The sequence below is a fragment of the Echeneis naucrates genome, chromosome 10, assembly GCF_900963305.1.
Source record: "Echeneis naucrates chromosome 10, fEcheNa1.1, whole genome shotgun sequence".
NCBI classification, from domain to species: Eukaryota; Metazoa; Chordata; class Actinopteri; order Carangiformes; family Echeneidae; genus Echeneis; species Echeneis naucrates.
The window spans coordinates 11,653,263-11,668,784 of record NC_042520.1 but is presented as its reverse complement, the minus strand read 5'-3'; the positions used below and the strand labels follow the sequence as shown (position 1 = coordinate 11,668,784).

The 15,522-nt window shown below is 39.6% G+C and overlaps 3 protein-coding genes across 4 annotated transcripts in view; 2 read left to right on the top strand and 1 right to left on the bottom strand.

Moving 5' to 3' along the window:
* The first annotated feature begins 1,291 nt into the window (after positions 1 to 1,291).
* On the top strand, positions 1,292 to 6,503 carry p2rx3a (purinergic receptor P2X, ligand-gated ion channel, 3a). Its single transcript, XM_029512983.1, has 12 exons — positions 1,292 to 1,425; positions 1,757 to 1,892; positions 2,141 to 2,212; positions 2,626 to 2,695; positions 3,280 to 3,376; positions 3,478 to 3,555; positions 3,744 to 3,885; positions 4,200 to 4,336; positions 4,410 to 4,503; positions 4,839 to 4,904; positions 4,999 to 5,076; positions 5,166 to 6,503. The coding sequence occupies exons 1-12, from the start codon at positions 1,292 to 1,294 to the stop codon at positions 5,292 to 5,294; spliced, it is 1,233 nt and encodes a 410-aa protein (XP_029368843.1). The 3' UTR covers positions 5,295 to 6,503.
* Positions 4,908 to 15,108, bottom strand: LOC115050190 (uncharacterized). Its single transcript, XM_029512980.1, has 7 exons — positions 14,926 to 15,108; positions 11,233 to 12,520; positions 10,982 to 11,133; positions 9,003 to 9,318; positions 8,717 to 8,828; positions 8,387 to 8,592; positions 4,908 to 7,958 (listed from the first exon to the last, which is right to left on the bottom strand). Exons 2-7 carry the CDS (start codon positions 12,070 to 12,072, stop codon positions 7,713 to 7,715), a joined length of 1,872 nt encoding a protein of 623 aa, XP_029368840.1. The 5' UTR covers positions 12,073 to 12,520; positions 14,926 to 15,108; the 3' UTR covers positions 4,908 to 7,712.
* rad9a (RAD9 checkpoint clamp component A) overlaps positions 13,781 to 15,522 on the top strand; it is a 6,370-nt gene continuing 4,628 nt past the window's right edge. Inside the window, exons 1-4 of one of the 2 annotated variants that reach the window (XM_029512982.1) lie at positions 13,781 to 14,842; positions 14,933 to 15,003; positions 15,134 to 15,207; positions 15,348 to 15,396. In XM_029512982.1, coding sequence (XP_029368842.1) covers positions 14,809 to 14,842; positions 14,933 to 15,003; positions 15,134 to 15,207; positions 15,348 to 15,396 — 228 coding nt within the window. In that variant the 5' untranslated portion in view covers positions 13,781 to 14,808. The other variant, XM_029512981.1, reaches the window with a different exon arrangement.

Genomic DNA, 15,522 nt, shown 5'->3' with positions numbered 1-15,522 from the left:
GGCGTGTTTATGCGTGCCTTGTTTTGTATTAGGATACCATTAATTCACCACAAGCATAATGGACCCACTTAAGAAATGACATAGTCTCTAGGCACATACATCCACACAAACTCAAACGCACACTACTGTATCATTACATTATCTCTGATGTGAGAGGCAATAATGCCTCTTGTGCTCATGAGTGTATTGAAAAGTGATCGTATCATATTTCGCAATTATTGCACAGTTGTCAGTAATGCCATTGTTTGTCATTTATTATTGCAGCTCATTGCAGCTCAACCATCTTGTCTTGAGACCTAAGTAAAGAATCATATTTCTGTTTTCTATACTGTTGACGTACAGAATTACAACCACATGATGTTTAATGGAGATGTACTGATTCCATTCTTATAGGGAAAACATTTCAAAAGTTTCTGCACTCATTTGCAGGAAAGCACAATGCAGGAAAGATAAATATGATCCTGACAGTAAAAGCTGTTGTTCGGCTATATACTTATTTATGAATCCTGCCTTACAACAGACTGAGAATAAAAGGAAAAAATCCTCTCACCTTATATGTAGTCATGATTCTTAAAGAATGTCAATGCAGAACACAAACTCAAATGTTTTGATTTTTTTTATCTTGCAAGTGTTGAACAGTTTTGTTTTGGTTCTGTAGTGAACTGGGCTGGACTGACTGAGTTAATGTCCCGCAGCTTCACTCACTCACACTCAAGCATGAATGAAGTGTTGATTGCTGAAGACGAAAGCATCCAAGAGGTGTCAAAAACGTACTGAAAGGATGTCATAAATGTGTCTGGAGCAAATGAAAATGTCTATAAGGGGTATTGATCGTTTCCTGTGAGCAAGTGTGCATGTGTGTGTGTTTGCGCCATCTAAACTACTTTGGATGGTTGGAATAAGCCAAAGATGGAGAGAGAAAAGAGGTGTGGGAGATGGGGATTTGTGGTGAAGGAAGAAAGTGAGGGAGGGACGGAAGAGACACATTGACATTTCCTCACTCATTTGAATGCAGAGGGGGAGGTCCACTTTGTGTCATAAACAAGGGCGAGGGGAGAGACAGTGAGGATTAACTATCAAACATGCAACAAAGCAGAAGAACTCTGCTTACAACAAGGACTGGGTGACAGGACCAGCCTGAAGATTAAGACCACATCCAGAACCAGGATTGAGAACTTTGAGATATTTAACCAGAAAGAAAGCATACCTGAAAGACTGTACAGGAGTTGGCTTTCGCTCTCAGATTCAGGGGGACGCAAGTTCTTGCCTTTTGACTCACTGACGAGCAGCCATGGGCTCCGTAATGTACAGCTGTGTCACTGACTTCTTCACCTATGAGACCACCAAGTCCGTGGTGGTCAAGAGCTGGTCTGTGGGCATTATCAACCGGATCGTCCAGCTGCTCATCATCACGTATTTTGTTGGGTCAGTAGCGTTTCTTCCTTTATTTCTTTGATATCCTAGTCTGAGAAACCAATCCCAGTTCTGTGGCGGTGATGGGTATTTTATTGGTGGTTCAAAATTATATATTATTTGTAAAAAGAAAATAAGGAAGCAGAAATGTGAAACTTTCCACAGACCAACTTATATTTTTAGTCAGACTGATTGTGATACCTGATACCTTTGAGTGCACAACTTTGATCTCATATTGAACAATGGTTCAAATTTCAAAAAGTAGTAGGTCTTTTCTTTTTTAATAAAACACAAATTTTGTGCCAGATATGTACTTGTTTGTGCTGTCTGCTGTGTTCTTCAGCTGGGTCTTCATCCATGAGAAAGCGTATCAGATTGTTGACACTGGCATCGAGTCCTCTGTGATAACCAAAGTCAAGGGCTTTGGTCACCATCATAACCGTGTGATGGACGTGGCCGACTATGTCATCCCCTCTCAGGTGCGTGACCATGACACACGGTTAGCGCTCACATAAAGACGCGCGCCACCTTTGGCCTTTGAGGACCAACTGCTGCTTTCAAATAATTTAGTTTATATGGTTAAGTATAGTCTAGTATAGTTTAGTATAAGTCTTCCTGAGCTTGAAACAAATTACACTCGTTGTTTTTTGAGCTACATGAGGATCACATTGATCATAACACAACATTACATAAACCTACACTGTACCATAAATGTGCTGTGTTACAGGGTGTAGGTGTGTTCTGCATCCTGACCAGAGTCATCATCACTGAAAATCAGTTCCAAGGAAAATGTCCAGAGGTGAGGACATACTCCTCTGAGTTAGTGCAATCTGTTACCAATCTTTATTAGAATCTGCTGCATTTATTGTATCTGTCATATGCTGAAGAACTGAACACATGCCTAGTTGTAACTGTGATGCAACCATTTATTTCATCTTGTAAGGACATCACACCAAACTGCCTCTTTCATGGTGAAATCCAACATTCATATGTCTGACAAGAATGTGTTTCAAATCAGAGGTGCCAGGGCAATAAACGTTAAAAAGCACAGACAGGCTGCGCAGCAAAGACATGATTCTAACTTACTGGGTAGTTGTTATTACTATTAAAATATATTATTGTCAAAAAAAACTCCACAGCAGTAAATTCATGGTTATTGTCATGATATATAACTCCAATTATGTGTGTGTGTGTGTGTGTGTGTGTGTTTAGGTTGCTAGTAAATTCAACTGTGAGACCGATGAACAATGTCAACAATATCTTAATACCGTCCTTTCCAATGGTGAGTAATTTCCTAAGTGAGCCATTTGTAAGTCCAGCTGTTGCTATGAAATCAGCATCAGCATTAGCGGTCTGCCTGTCTCACTAAGCTTCAGCCACCATTTTTACAAATCACATACTATAGAAGTCACAATATGTTTTCAATTCTTCGCCTCTGTAACTCTCTATTGAAAAGCATGCCGAGCTGAGGCGAAGACCTTAGCGCACTGACTTCAGCTGAAGAAAATAAGTGAGGGAAATTGAAATAAAACAAGAGAGCGCCGGCATTACTTGCCATTGCTGGGGACAGCTCTTGGTAAGAAAAGAAGTGAAAATTAACACTGAACTCATAATGTCTTCTCTAGGCTGGCAATGAAACAGCTGCAATGACAATATTGGCTCTGTAACAACAGCAAAACGCACAAATATCATCAATGTATAAACTGTGTATGTGATGACAACATGAACAGTACGAAGGAAGAGTCACTGAAAGTGATGATCCTACAGACGACGATCACTTGAAGAGAGGATCAGCTCATTATTTAACTGTCCACACTGTATTAGTCCAACAACCTCTAATTCTACACAATCTCTCTCACACGCCAGGGGTAATCACAGGAACCTGCCTTAATTCCTCTGGCCAAGGCAAGGGTCAGTGTGAGATTGAAGGATGGTGTCCGTCTGAGAATGATACTGTCGAAATGTAAGAGTCACCTGTTTACAAACATGCAGACAGAATTTTCCTAATTTAAATCTCAGACTCAGTTGTCTCCCCTGCTTCTCTGTCAACATCGTCATCTTCAGTGAGCCGATGCTGGATGTGGAAAACTTTACCATTTTCATCAAAAACAGTATTCGCTTCCCACTCTTCAACGTCACCAGGTAGGAGGAACACAGTCATACTCACACGAGCTGCTAAAATTTAACAGGTAGAAACTTTGTGTAGTTAATTATCTAGTAAATGTTTTATTTGATAATGTGTGGAAAATGTTATAACTACACATGTGCAATAAAGAACTAAAATATCTTTTGGTGTCATAAATGCGTATTAAGAAATGTTTGTCTCTCAGAGGGAACTTTCCCTCCTCAATGACAGCTGAAGAAATCAAGACTTGTATCTACCATCCGGAGAGGAACCCGTTCTGCCCCATCTTCCGAGTAGGGGATGTGTTGAGCTTCACCGGGCAGTCAGTGGAGAACCTGGCACAGATGGTATGAGCTGTCCTTCCTCTTCTGCTCTAAATATTACTCTTTCTTCATGGTCAATCGTGTGTCTGTAATGTAGAAATATAGCAGTTTGATTGTCATGTATGGGGAAAGAAGCAGGGCTTTGGACTGACATGAAGCATTTAGGAGTCAAAGGACTTTCAGGTCAGTTTATACACATAAACCTGCATTCAAAAAGGGACATTGACCTGATTCTGATTACTGTAAGAAGCAGGCAAATTCTGAAAATGCCTTTTTTTACCAGATACAACTGTGGAGCCTCAAGGTGAATCTCTCCTTTACTGACCCTTCTATCTCAGGGTGCAGAAATAGGAATAAACATCCAGTGGAGGTGTAACTTGGACCTGGACATTCAGCACTGTGTGCCCAAGTACTCTTTCACAAGACTGGATGCACCGTTTGCCACGAATGCCGTCTCTAAAGGTTACAACTTCAGGTAGGGAGCCTAACACTTTTTGAATATAGTCGATCTTTATTCCTATTCAGCATTTCACACTCTTTTATTACAGATTTGCCAAATATTACAAGACAGAGAATGGGACTGAATTTAGGACACTTCACAAAGCATTCGCCATCCGCTTTGACGTTATGGTCACAGGACATGTGAGTTGTACATATTTGTGGTGACAGGGGGTTTTTGATTGTGTATACATGTGTATATTTGTGTCAGTCATTAAACTTTTTGTAAACATAACCGCGTGCAGTTTTGTTGGCCTATTTTCCCAGCAAATTCTTTTTTTTACATATAAAAATGCCTCTCTGTTCAAATTTTGCTGGATTATGTTTGATTTTCTTGATTTAAATAATTTGGCTCATCATAAACTGTGTGATGTCAATTTTTTTGATGCATTTTGTACATTGCTTACTTCCTGTTCAAGTTGAACACGTGCAGAAAATTGCTATAAAACTAAAAGCTGATCCCTTCCTGTCTCTTCCAGGCCGGAAAGTTTAACACCATCCCAACACTGATCAACATAGTAGCTGCCTTCACCTCTGTCGGACTGGTAGGAAAATTCTCATATGCTGAAAATGATCAAAATGATTTTTTTTTTTTAATGTCTTCATAACTTTTTTTTTTTTTTAAATCTGCATCAACAGGGTACAGTTCTCTGTGATATTATCTTACTGAACTTCTTGAAAGGAGCAAAACAGTACAAAGCCAAGAAATTTGAAGAGGTAATGGATTTTTTTGAAAATAGAGCTGCTGAACAAAGCTTTGAGTCCAGGTGAGCTTCATCAGCTTCACCATTATTTTGTCCTTCCAGGTATCAGATGCCCAGATAGAAGCATGCCTCACTCAGAGCCCGGGCAGCGAGCTGTCTTTCAGAGCAGGTATCAAGAGATCCTATGACTCGGGTGCTGTTTCCCTTGCCGCCTCTGACCAACGGATCTGACCAATAACAGCAACAATCTGAAACGTTGTTGCCTCACGAGAGAGTCATTGGGCCTTTTCTGGACGTCACAGTCCTGAAGTCAGCTTTAGTTTGTCAAGCTTAGGCATTTGGTTAAATACGGACAACTTTGCTGCCAACTTCACATTTTCACAACTAAAAAATGGGAGTCTGAAGAAAAGCCCATAACAGCAACTGGTACACTGAAGCCATTTGGTCAGTAACAATCAGAGAAAGCTATCCTTTGAAAGATTTATGGTGAATCTCAGTGCATGGTCAGCTCATTTTAATGCAATTTAATTAAAACTACAGCAATTCAATTCAAGGGGAAACATACATCAAATGTTTTTAGTGTCATTTTAAAGAATTTTATTGCAATACGATGTAACCTCCTGATTAAGCTTAATAACTGCATTAGTATAAAAAGCTGAATAAATATGCTTCTTATTTCTAGTTAGCTTTGTTCAAATGAGCCAGAATTTAGAATTTAGAAATTCGCTGCTGAGAATAAAAGTATTTGCATTTTTTGTGTCTTTCTCGCTGTCAGTATGTGCACTGCCCTTCCCCTCTTTCCCGCACAAATTCAGGCACTGAAGGCTCTTCACGGTGCAAGGACGCAGTTAATAGAAATATCTGTGTGTGTGTGTATGGTCTTTGTGTGTGTGTGTGCTGCCTGAGGTTTACAAATGGGCCATTATTAGTCTACTTCTGGATGAGGATGCATAGAAGGAAATGTTACTGTATGGACTAATGGACTAATGCAAGTCAGCTTTTTTTTTTTTTTTTGAGTGGAAAATCTAAAATTACATTATTCTCTGGTTACTCCCCTGGCTCTGTCTCAAATGTTAATTTAGTTCCCTTTATGTCCGTGTCCTCAGACACAAGCATGTACTCTACATTTTGGTCTTCACACATCCTGCCTGTGTCCCCTCTTGTCTCAGTATGAAATGGGGCACTAATAGATCAGCTTAAGAGCCTTTAATGGCTCTGACAGTGATTTACAGGCAAAGATAGCTGTGTGTGTGTTTGTTTTGCTGCAAGTTTTCAGAGTCGTATAACATTTGAAGGCCTAATAATGCTGAATGTGTCTGTATCCATGCATGCAGGTTTATATAATGATGTGAATTAGCAGATGCCACTTTTTCATTTGGCGCCGATGTGGAAAGAATTAATAAATATGACTAAAATAGGAAGGTCACTGAAGGACGGTTTATTTTGAGGTTATCTGTGTTTTGTTTTGTTTTGTTTTTTTTTTTTGTACACAAACAGTGTCAACAGGTGGTGTGTGAGCATACAACGCCAGTTTCACTCAGAATAAAGTTGAGGGTGAAAATCTAACCGGCTTTGGTTACAAGCACCTCTGGAACTCACCAGTCAATACAGTTCTCTTTATTTTATGTTTCTCCTATCGTGTTGCTTTTTGTTGAGAATTGTGTCTTTGTGATTGGTCCTTTTGCTCAGTTCTCTCTTGAAGGACATTTTAATCTAAATGTGACTGTATGATTAAGGATAATGAAGATTACACAAAGTAATCTGAACAAAAAATTGAGTCTAAAAATAACAGCAAAAATTTGCCTACTCACATTGAAGCATCACTATCGCTGTGCAGTGTCTACAAATGTCCACAGACCTGATGATATGGTCACGGTGTACAATCATTTATCTGATGGTGATCATAATAGTTTTGACTGTCAGACAAAAAAGATAAATAAATACTGACGTAATAAAAAAAAAAAAAAAAAATGCTTCTCTCTGACTCTATCAAGAAAATGGCTTAAAAACAGGATTTCAGAGTTGATAGACCACAAAGTATTGACTTGGCTTCAGTTTGTATCTCTTTCCCCCTTCTAGGCTTAATGGTCACGATTGCCGGACAGGGAGCCATTATCATGATGCAGAAGATATGGAAAATGAGTCAGTACCATAAATGGCAGACCACAGTGTAATCTTCTGCTGTCCAGTTTGATATTGAAGGAGGGGGTCAACACAATGTGACTGATAAAAGCTGTAAAAGCATATATTAGAATCCAGGCAAATAAACAGCAGGGAGCAAAGACTATAAAAAAATCCCCTAAAACATGCATTCAATGCTTAAACACCAGGAGGTGGATTAAGGTTTCATAAAAACATCCAGTCAGCCTATTGTGCTAATGGCAAAAAAAAGAAATAATAATAATCATCTCAATGTTTAGGCTTAAATCTGCCTTCGACAAAGCAAAGGAATGAGCAGATGTTTTATTTTTTACAAATGTTGTCATACTGCTTGCCTGGTATGACTCATTCAAAAATATAATTTATTGAAAAAAAGTATCAAACCAGATGAAGTCGTTTCTGAGACAAGTTCACGATTATTCAATCTTGCCTTATTTTACTTTGTTTCCATTACTATGATGGAAAGTAAATGGACTAAATTCTCAGTCACTATCTGTGCTTCCTCGATATGTTTTTTCTCTTCAGAGCCTGTATCCAGGCCGGAAGTATAGGACGCCGTCCTGGTGCCACCTCCTCCACCATTGCCTGCTCTTCTCCACATTCTTCTTCTATCACAGAGTCTTCGTCTGCTTCTGAATCCTCCTCTGAGTCTGTCAAATCCATATCCAGTGCAGGAGCATCTATGGCCACCACATCCTCTGAAAAATGAACTCGCCGGTTCTCCTCAACTCGTCTCTGAACCAGGAAAGATCATCAGAAAAGCAGGGGAGGTGAACAGAAAGCCATAAGAAAAAAAGCGTTATAAATTGCTTGGCATTTTGAAATTTACATTCTTAAAAAAAAAGGTTACATTTCAGTTAAGCTTTCAATTAAAAAAAAAAAAAACTGTCAAAGTTGTCCTTAAACAAATTACAAAGTCTACATGCCTCTGCCTATTTAGTTTAAATAATTCACGCTTGAGACAAAATTAGGAATCGCTACAGCAAATGAATATATATGTATATAAACATGTATAAATATACTGAAAAACCTACATATCACATACACATGAAATTCTGTGGTTATTTCAGATAAATGTGCTGGATGCTGGATACAGGAATTATGTGGAATTAGCATTTGAATGCTTCATGCAACAAGGAGCGCTGTGCTGCACAATGTCTCACCCTTTTTGTCACAGTTCCCTCTGAATCCTGGGATACAGAGTTTTTGAGAACACTCCGAGGTGAAAGAGCAGAGGGATTAAATGCAGATGGGGTGAGAGGTGTGGACGAGTTCGGGCCGTATAGAGGAAAGACAGCATCGTGTTGTGACTCTCCTGTGTCATCAGTCACGTGGCTGCTGGTCATGCTTAATGAAGATGTAGTCCCCACTAGAAAATGAGAGAGACAACATAATTTAATTCAAATGTCTCTGCAGGAAATGACAGCTTCCAGCCTCTTTCGACTGAAGAGCATGGAATATCAGATGATTAAGTACACCCTTGTTTGCCTCACTTATTTCCCCAGTTTGAAGCATCTCCCGTCTCCTCCCAGCTGACTGATGTTGTCTCTTTCTGTTGAGGGGACCCTTCAGCTTCAGCTTTGAGTGGTCCAGGCAATTTGTAGGCTGCAGAGGAAACCAGATAGCATCATGATCAAAGTAAAAAGGTCCCAAATGAAAGTTAAAGAGGCATGGTCATTGGTCATGGTTGCTTCTTAATACTGCAAAATAATCACAACAAAATATTGTTGAAACATAATTTTCGAAAAAATATAAAATGAGTTATGAGTGGCCTCTGACCTCGACAGGGGACACAGACTCATGTTGCTGCTTTTGAAAGGCTGAAAAATTTGGCTCTGAAAGATCAGCTGCTCTGTGAACGCACTGCTGTTGTCCCACTGGGACGTCCATGCCGACAGGTGGAAAAGACTCTGTGCCCCTGTAGCTCCACAGGTGGTTCTCCTGGATTTTGAGCAGGCTCAGCTCCTCTGATGGCCTCTGATCGGCTGAGGTGGCTGTTAAATTTGGGTTGAGGAACCTCCCCCACTCTTGACCTGTGATGATCTCCTCCAGGAGACTGAATGAGCCCAAGCCAAACTCAAAATCACCAGAAGACCTGCCACAAGACAAGAGGGTCATACTGTAAAAAAAAATAAAAATAAAAAAAATAACTCACTATGAAACAACTAAAACCAACACTGAACTTTGACCAGTGATGTCTGATACGTCTCAGGTGTCTGTGTCCTACAGCTCTATTGTCCTACCCATCCAAAGCCCCATGATCACTAAGGGAGACCCGTTCCTTTATGATGACATTTATTTTGTCATGCTGCACGTTTTGACTTAAATAAAATTACATTTAACGGTATTCATTACAGTATACTAATATGTATATTGTTACACTACTTTAAAATTTATTCCAGAAATTGTCAGTGTTGCAGCTAGTTTCTCACTTTTCAGTGTCCAAGTTTGAACTAGTAACACTTCCCCACTTGTGTTTTCAAACATGTTTTTATGGACTCCCAGCATATGGTGTTCAGATGTTACTCTGATTCTATAGTTCCCACTATAGAATCAGAGTTTATTTTTCTGTTAAACATAAATATGTGGATCAATACAGTAATGTGCAAACGTACAGCCAGAGCCATAATTAATGACCTCTGCCCTGGTCTCCACATAAATTATATAATTGTTTATTTTAGCAGTATTTATTTTTAACGGCCCTATATATATATATATGGACAAAGACAAAGCATAGTCAGAAAGTACCGGGAGATGGAAGCCACCATTTTTCAAATTTTGGTCTTTCAAATGGATTTGCTATAAGAAGAATTGAAAACAACTTCAGCCTGGCAGCATGTGTAGATGAGTGGTTAGTTCCCATGCCACGCGTCATAGTGTCCTGGGTTTGACTCCGATCTGTGGACCTATGCTGCATGCCATTCCCCTCTCTCTCTCCATGCTTCCTGCCAACATCTGTCCCTTGCTGTCTCAAAAAGGACATGAAGAAGCCACCACAAAAATACTTTAAAAACCCCAAACACGCTCCTTTAACAACAAAGAAAAGGATCATCCTCGCCACACGTTCAATAGGAGTGTGTGTCCATCTCAAGTGTAAACAAACACCGCATCTCCATACAACTACAGCTACATCTGTTTGTAGTAATTGTTTCTCTTTTATATTTCTTTATACTTCTACTCCACTACATTTATTTGTCAGCTGTAGTGAATCACTTACACTTAAACAGTGTAAAGCAGCAAACTGTGCACACTTACACAGCTCCAGTGTTCACCATTATTAGAATGAAAATTACATAACACACTAGCTATTCAGCAAGCATCAGGAATATAATTGTTTTTGTTACCTGCAAGCACACTTAGCTAATAGTTTTGATGCACTTAAGTCTTTTTAATTAAAATTTTTACAGTTTGCCGTATCAATTATTTTCCTGAAATAAAGCATGCAAACACTTCTCATCCTAACCTGAACCCATTGACTGCCTCTATTTAAATGTACCTGGAAAAGACAGTCCCAAAATGTCATGAAAAATATCACAATATGCAAAGTGTGGCTGAAGATGTCTGATGACAGATACTGTCAGTGAGAGGGGTGTGTTTGACACGGAAGTGAATATTTTACAGTACATTGCATTTGGGTTGGAAAATGCACACAAATACTGTACATATATGTCTGGTGTAACTTTAGGACTTTAGCGCCAGTCTGACTAAAACATTTAGCTAATTTTTGCTAATGTTATGGTAGTTAAATGGTTGATTACCTGACATGCCCCTCAAGGGTGTTTTCCTCTGTATGTGAAGGAACTGGTTTACTGTGATGATCACTGATGTCTGATGAAAGTTGAATCCTTTCTTCCTCCCTATTTGATGTGTTGAGATTTTCTGCTGTCTGTAGCTGGTTTTGAGGTGAAGACTGTGAAGTAAAAAGCTGCAGTCAACATCTATTTATTCTATTTTTTATTCATCTATTTTTTTAATTATTAAGTAACTATAATCAAAATGCACTACTCACCTCAGTTTCTTGTTCACTTCGTTTCCCCTTTTTGCCAACACTCCCCGACCTTTCCAACCATCTCTCCTTTATTTTCTGTGTCCATCTCCTTGTTTTACTCTCAGATGATCGCTGTTTTCTTTTAGAGCTGCTGTTTGCTGTTTTTTGACTATTTGTGAAAAACTGTAAGTCTTTACTCTGTGCCAAAGTTTCAAATCCGATATTTCCCACATTTGGGGCTGTCTTTTCTTGACTATCTTGGTCCAGATTTGCATCTCTGGGCTTCATGGACCGCAGGTAACAATCCTGTGCCAAGCTTGGGACAGGATTGTTATGGCCAGGAAAGTGTGTTCTCATTGAAGAACTGTCAAAGCCCAACCCTTTCCCATCAGGCCTCTCAAAGGAAGTGCTATCACCAACTTTAAGTGAAACAGCAGGAAACAGCTGCCTTGTTCCTGTTGGTGTGATCTCAGGCGATATGTCATGTTTAAACACGCTGTTCTCACCCAAGTCATTGCCCATGTTGTCTTTCTGGGGGGAGAAGGAAGCGAAACTCCCGACACGACCTGGGAGCTGTGCGTCTCCAGCTTTGAGGCCAAAGTTACTCTCCACTGCAGAGATCCCAAACTCCCTTGATGGGATACCATTAGTACCAAATCCAAGGCCACTTGCTGGACTGCTGTTTATTCTGTGGAGGTTGGAGACTCCCATCTCTCCATCTTCCTTCGGTGAGGACTCAGCTGTGATGGACACAGGTGTGTGCAGAAATGGCTGGCCTTCTCTCCCTGGCTGGAGCTTCAGTCTCTGCAGCATGGATTGCAGCAAGGCCTGTGAGTCCGTTGAGTTATGTGACTGAGACATCTAGGAACAAAACTGCTGCGTATCAAATTCAGAAGTCAGAGACAGGCATGTCAACAATGTGAGCCTATAAAAACCACAACAAAGTCTGTTAAAAAGGGGTGGATTCCATATAGTCCTCTGTGTTTCTTTGAAAAGAGACAGGAGACCATGACAGGAAAAGTATCTATGTAAAAATCATGCCACCCTTGTGTCCAGCTTTTGTTTTCAAGACTCCAGTGACGGCTGTTTTCCTCTCTCCCCGCTCTCCAATTCTTTTCCCATAACTGACTCAGCAGTTTCTCTTCTTTTATGTCTTTTGCTCAAAACAACTCCTGAATTCTTCTTCTTTTGTCTCTTCAACGTCTCGCCAAAAGTCCTTGGTTCCAGTACAGGAATGGTTTTAGTCAGAGCTCTGCTCCAGTGACAGGAGGGCAGACGGCGCACAGCAGCGTTCTTCACATCTTACACGCTGGGGTAGACCAACAAGAAAGACCAGTGAGGTGAGATGATTGTGTATTGACAGTAACTCTCTTTCTTTCGCTGACACTCTACCCATCTTTCTCTTTTCCCTCCCTTCCTTCCTATGTCTCTCCCTGACTCCCTCACTCACACATGTGCACACACACTCTCTAACTTTCCACTGTTGAGTAGTAATTACAGGGCGTTTTTTGAGAGCAGATGCTATTTATATGTCTTCAGAGTAAGAGAAATAAAATAGGAAATGGCTACAATAATTTATGGTACAACCCAATTCACATATCTCATAAACTAAGACTTTACATATAGTGTATATCTGCATATGTAAAATGTACTTGAGTACTGTACTTAAGTACAGTTTTTGAGTATCTGTATTTTATTTGAGTATTATTTTTGGTGGATTATTTTACTTTCACTCCACTACATTTGAAGGGCAATTATTGTTTCAGTTCAATATTGTTTCTATTGATGCTCTCCTTACTCCTATTTTTGCGCTTGCAACAGCTGATGATTTTTTTCCCGCAAAATGCTGAGAAAATAAACTTCCTGCTGATTCGCGTATGGTTTGTCTCAACCGCATTGCCATATATCTACATTAATAATAATTGCTTTTGTATTGAATATATTTCTGTCAATAAATAAAGGGGAAAAAAGAAACATAACTTTGGCGGTGTGGATGAGATAGAAAATGGACAAAGAAATTGAGAAATAATTATCTCGAGCCCACGTTTGAGATTTTTGACCCCAAAACGGATCAGTTTCAGTTCAAATGTTTGTTGTGCTTACCGCGAACAAGTTATGTCATACGGAGTCAGAACAGTCTCATAATGAATGAACTCGCACGGATGTCTGTAGTTGAATTCCCAGAATGCCCTGACGGGGCAGGTTCGGTTCCCGGCCCGAATATGTCCCAGAGACCAGATGTTAGATCACAGACTACAGACCGGTTCTTTTAGAGCCTCTTTAACTGAAGGTATTTTTGAGCTATTGTCTGTAGTGACAATAAAGCTACTTTCATTTCCTGAGGTTTTTTTTTTTTTTTTTTACTTTTACTTAAGTAATTTTTTAAGCAAACACTTTTGTACTTTTACTTAAGTAATATTTTGACGAAGCTACTTCTACTTGTATTGGAGTAGTATCTGTACTTTTACTCAAGTTGTCCACTCTGTCCACCTCTGATAATGACAATATTATTTTAGGTGCAAAAAAAATAAAACTGTAAAATCTGTTAAATGTATAAAAATACACCAGATAAAAAAAACTATATGTGTGGTAAGCTAAATACTACTGAATGGGTTCAAAGGCCAGAGTAATTGTTTGAGTGAGTGTTAAAATTACTGAATGGAATGTCATTCAAATGAGTAACACAAAGAGTAACAGCTTTTTTACGCAAACTAATATCACCAAGGAAAAATATAAAAGGAAAAAACTTACTACAAAGCATGAAAAATAGACAACAATGTGACTGTAGATGTTATGGATCTCATTTAGTCACTGTTCCTATGTAAGAGAGATGGGAGCACTTTTAAATGTCTGAACCCACTGACCCATTCTGTTCATCTGGCCATTTATTTATTATTCAATATCTTCAAAAGTGACTTAACCAGTTTCTCCAACTACCTGATTGATGTTATGGATTTGAAACGGTCTCTCTCTGGGAAATCAGAGTGGAGGTAAAAAGTGGTGTAAAGAATGTAATTACCTCATAAAGTATTTAAAAGATGTACATATATTCACCACAGCCAAGCAAATGAACTTTTTTACCTCTTATATAATCACTTAAATCCAAATGTTAGCAAAATAAAACTTCCATAGCCATTTCCTCATGCATAGAATCTAATATAAAATGTTCTACACTTTCGTTCTGTTTATGATCGGTGCACATCCACATCGTTGTATTAACTCAAGTTGACGGACGAACTCGTTCAGGGCGCGTCTCTTATGACGCACTTTTTTCACAGTGACCTACAGCGCATGACTGTGATAAACCACGCCCATTGGTTCCCTGATTGGTTCACCGGCCGGAAGCGGGCAATGGCGGCGTAAACAACGTCAAGCTCGGCGCTAGATACTGCTTACTGGAACTACAGTAGGAAATGAACATTTAAAATACAATTATCGCCAAATGTAGTGAGTTTGCGGCGGTAGGAGGACGCCGGGCGGGTGTTAAAACTATTAAGCCACACTAAGTTCACTTTTTAACGGTGCGCAGCCGCTAGTCTGGCTAACTTTTAGACGAGCTTGCTAACTTAACGGAAAATTAATATCAGCTTTGCACAAATGGACTGCGTCGTTACCGGAGGAAACGTGAAAGGTAGCACGCATTCATTTAAAACCTTCTCCTTAACCAGAACAAAAGTATATGAAATGCATTTGCAGTTAATTGTGTGTGTGTACCGTCAAGTGCTGGCAAAAGCCATCCACTCCCTGTCCAGAATCGGTGATGAGCTGTATGTGGAGCCTCAAGAAGATGGGGTGAGATGTCCTGAAATTAACGCACAATAATACTTCCTCCTACCAAGCATACGCCTTGCTGCTTCCTGCTTGGTGACTGTGTGTCAATAAATAGTGCTGATCAGTTTGTCTCTCCTCTCTCTCTTTGTAGTTGGCCCTGCGGTCTGTGAACTCCTCTCGATCGGCATATGCTTGCTTCCTGTTCGCACCACTCTTCTTTAGCAGGTGCAGACTGTGTTTATGAACGCCACACAAATGTGTGTATGTGTGTTGCAGAGAGAGAGAGAGAGAGAGAGAAAGTCACTGAACATCAGTTTATTTATGTCATTTCTAAAAGTTTTAAACAAAACCCATTTCTTGCATAGGTACACCATCCCCAGTGGGCATACCTTCCGCTGTAAGATGCTGATAAAGGTGTGTTGACCCACAGTTCGTCTTATGCTTTATATTTAGACAATTTGTGTCTTATCTTCAAAACATTTATATAATCTGTAGGACTACTTCATCAACACCACCTGCCCTGTGAAATCTACGCAATAC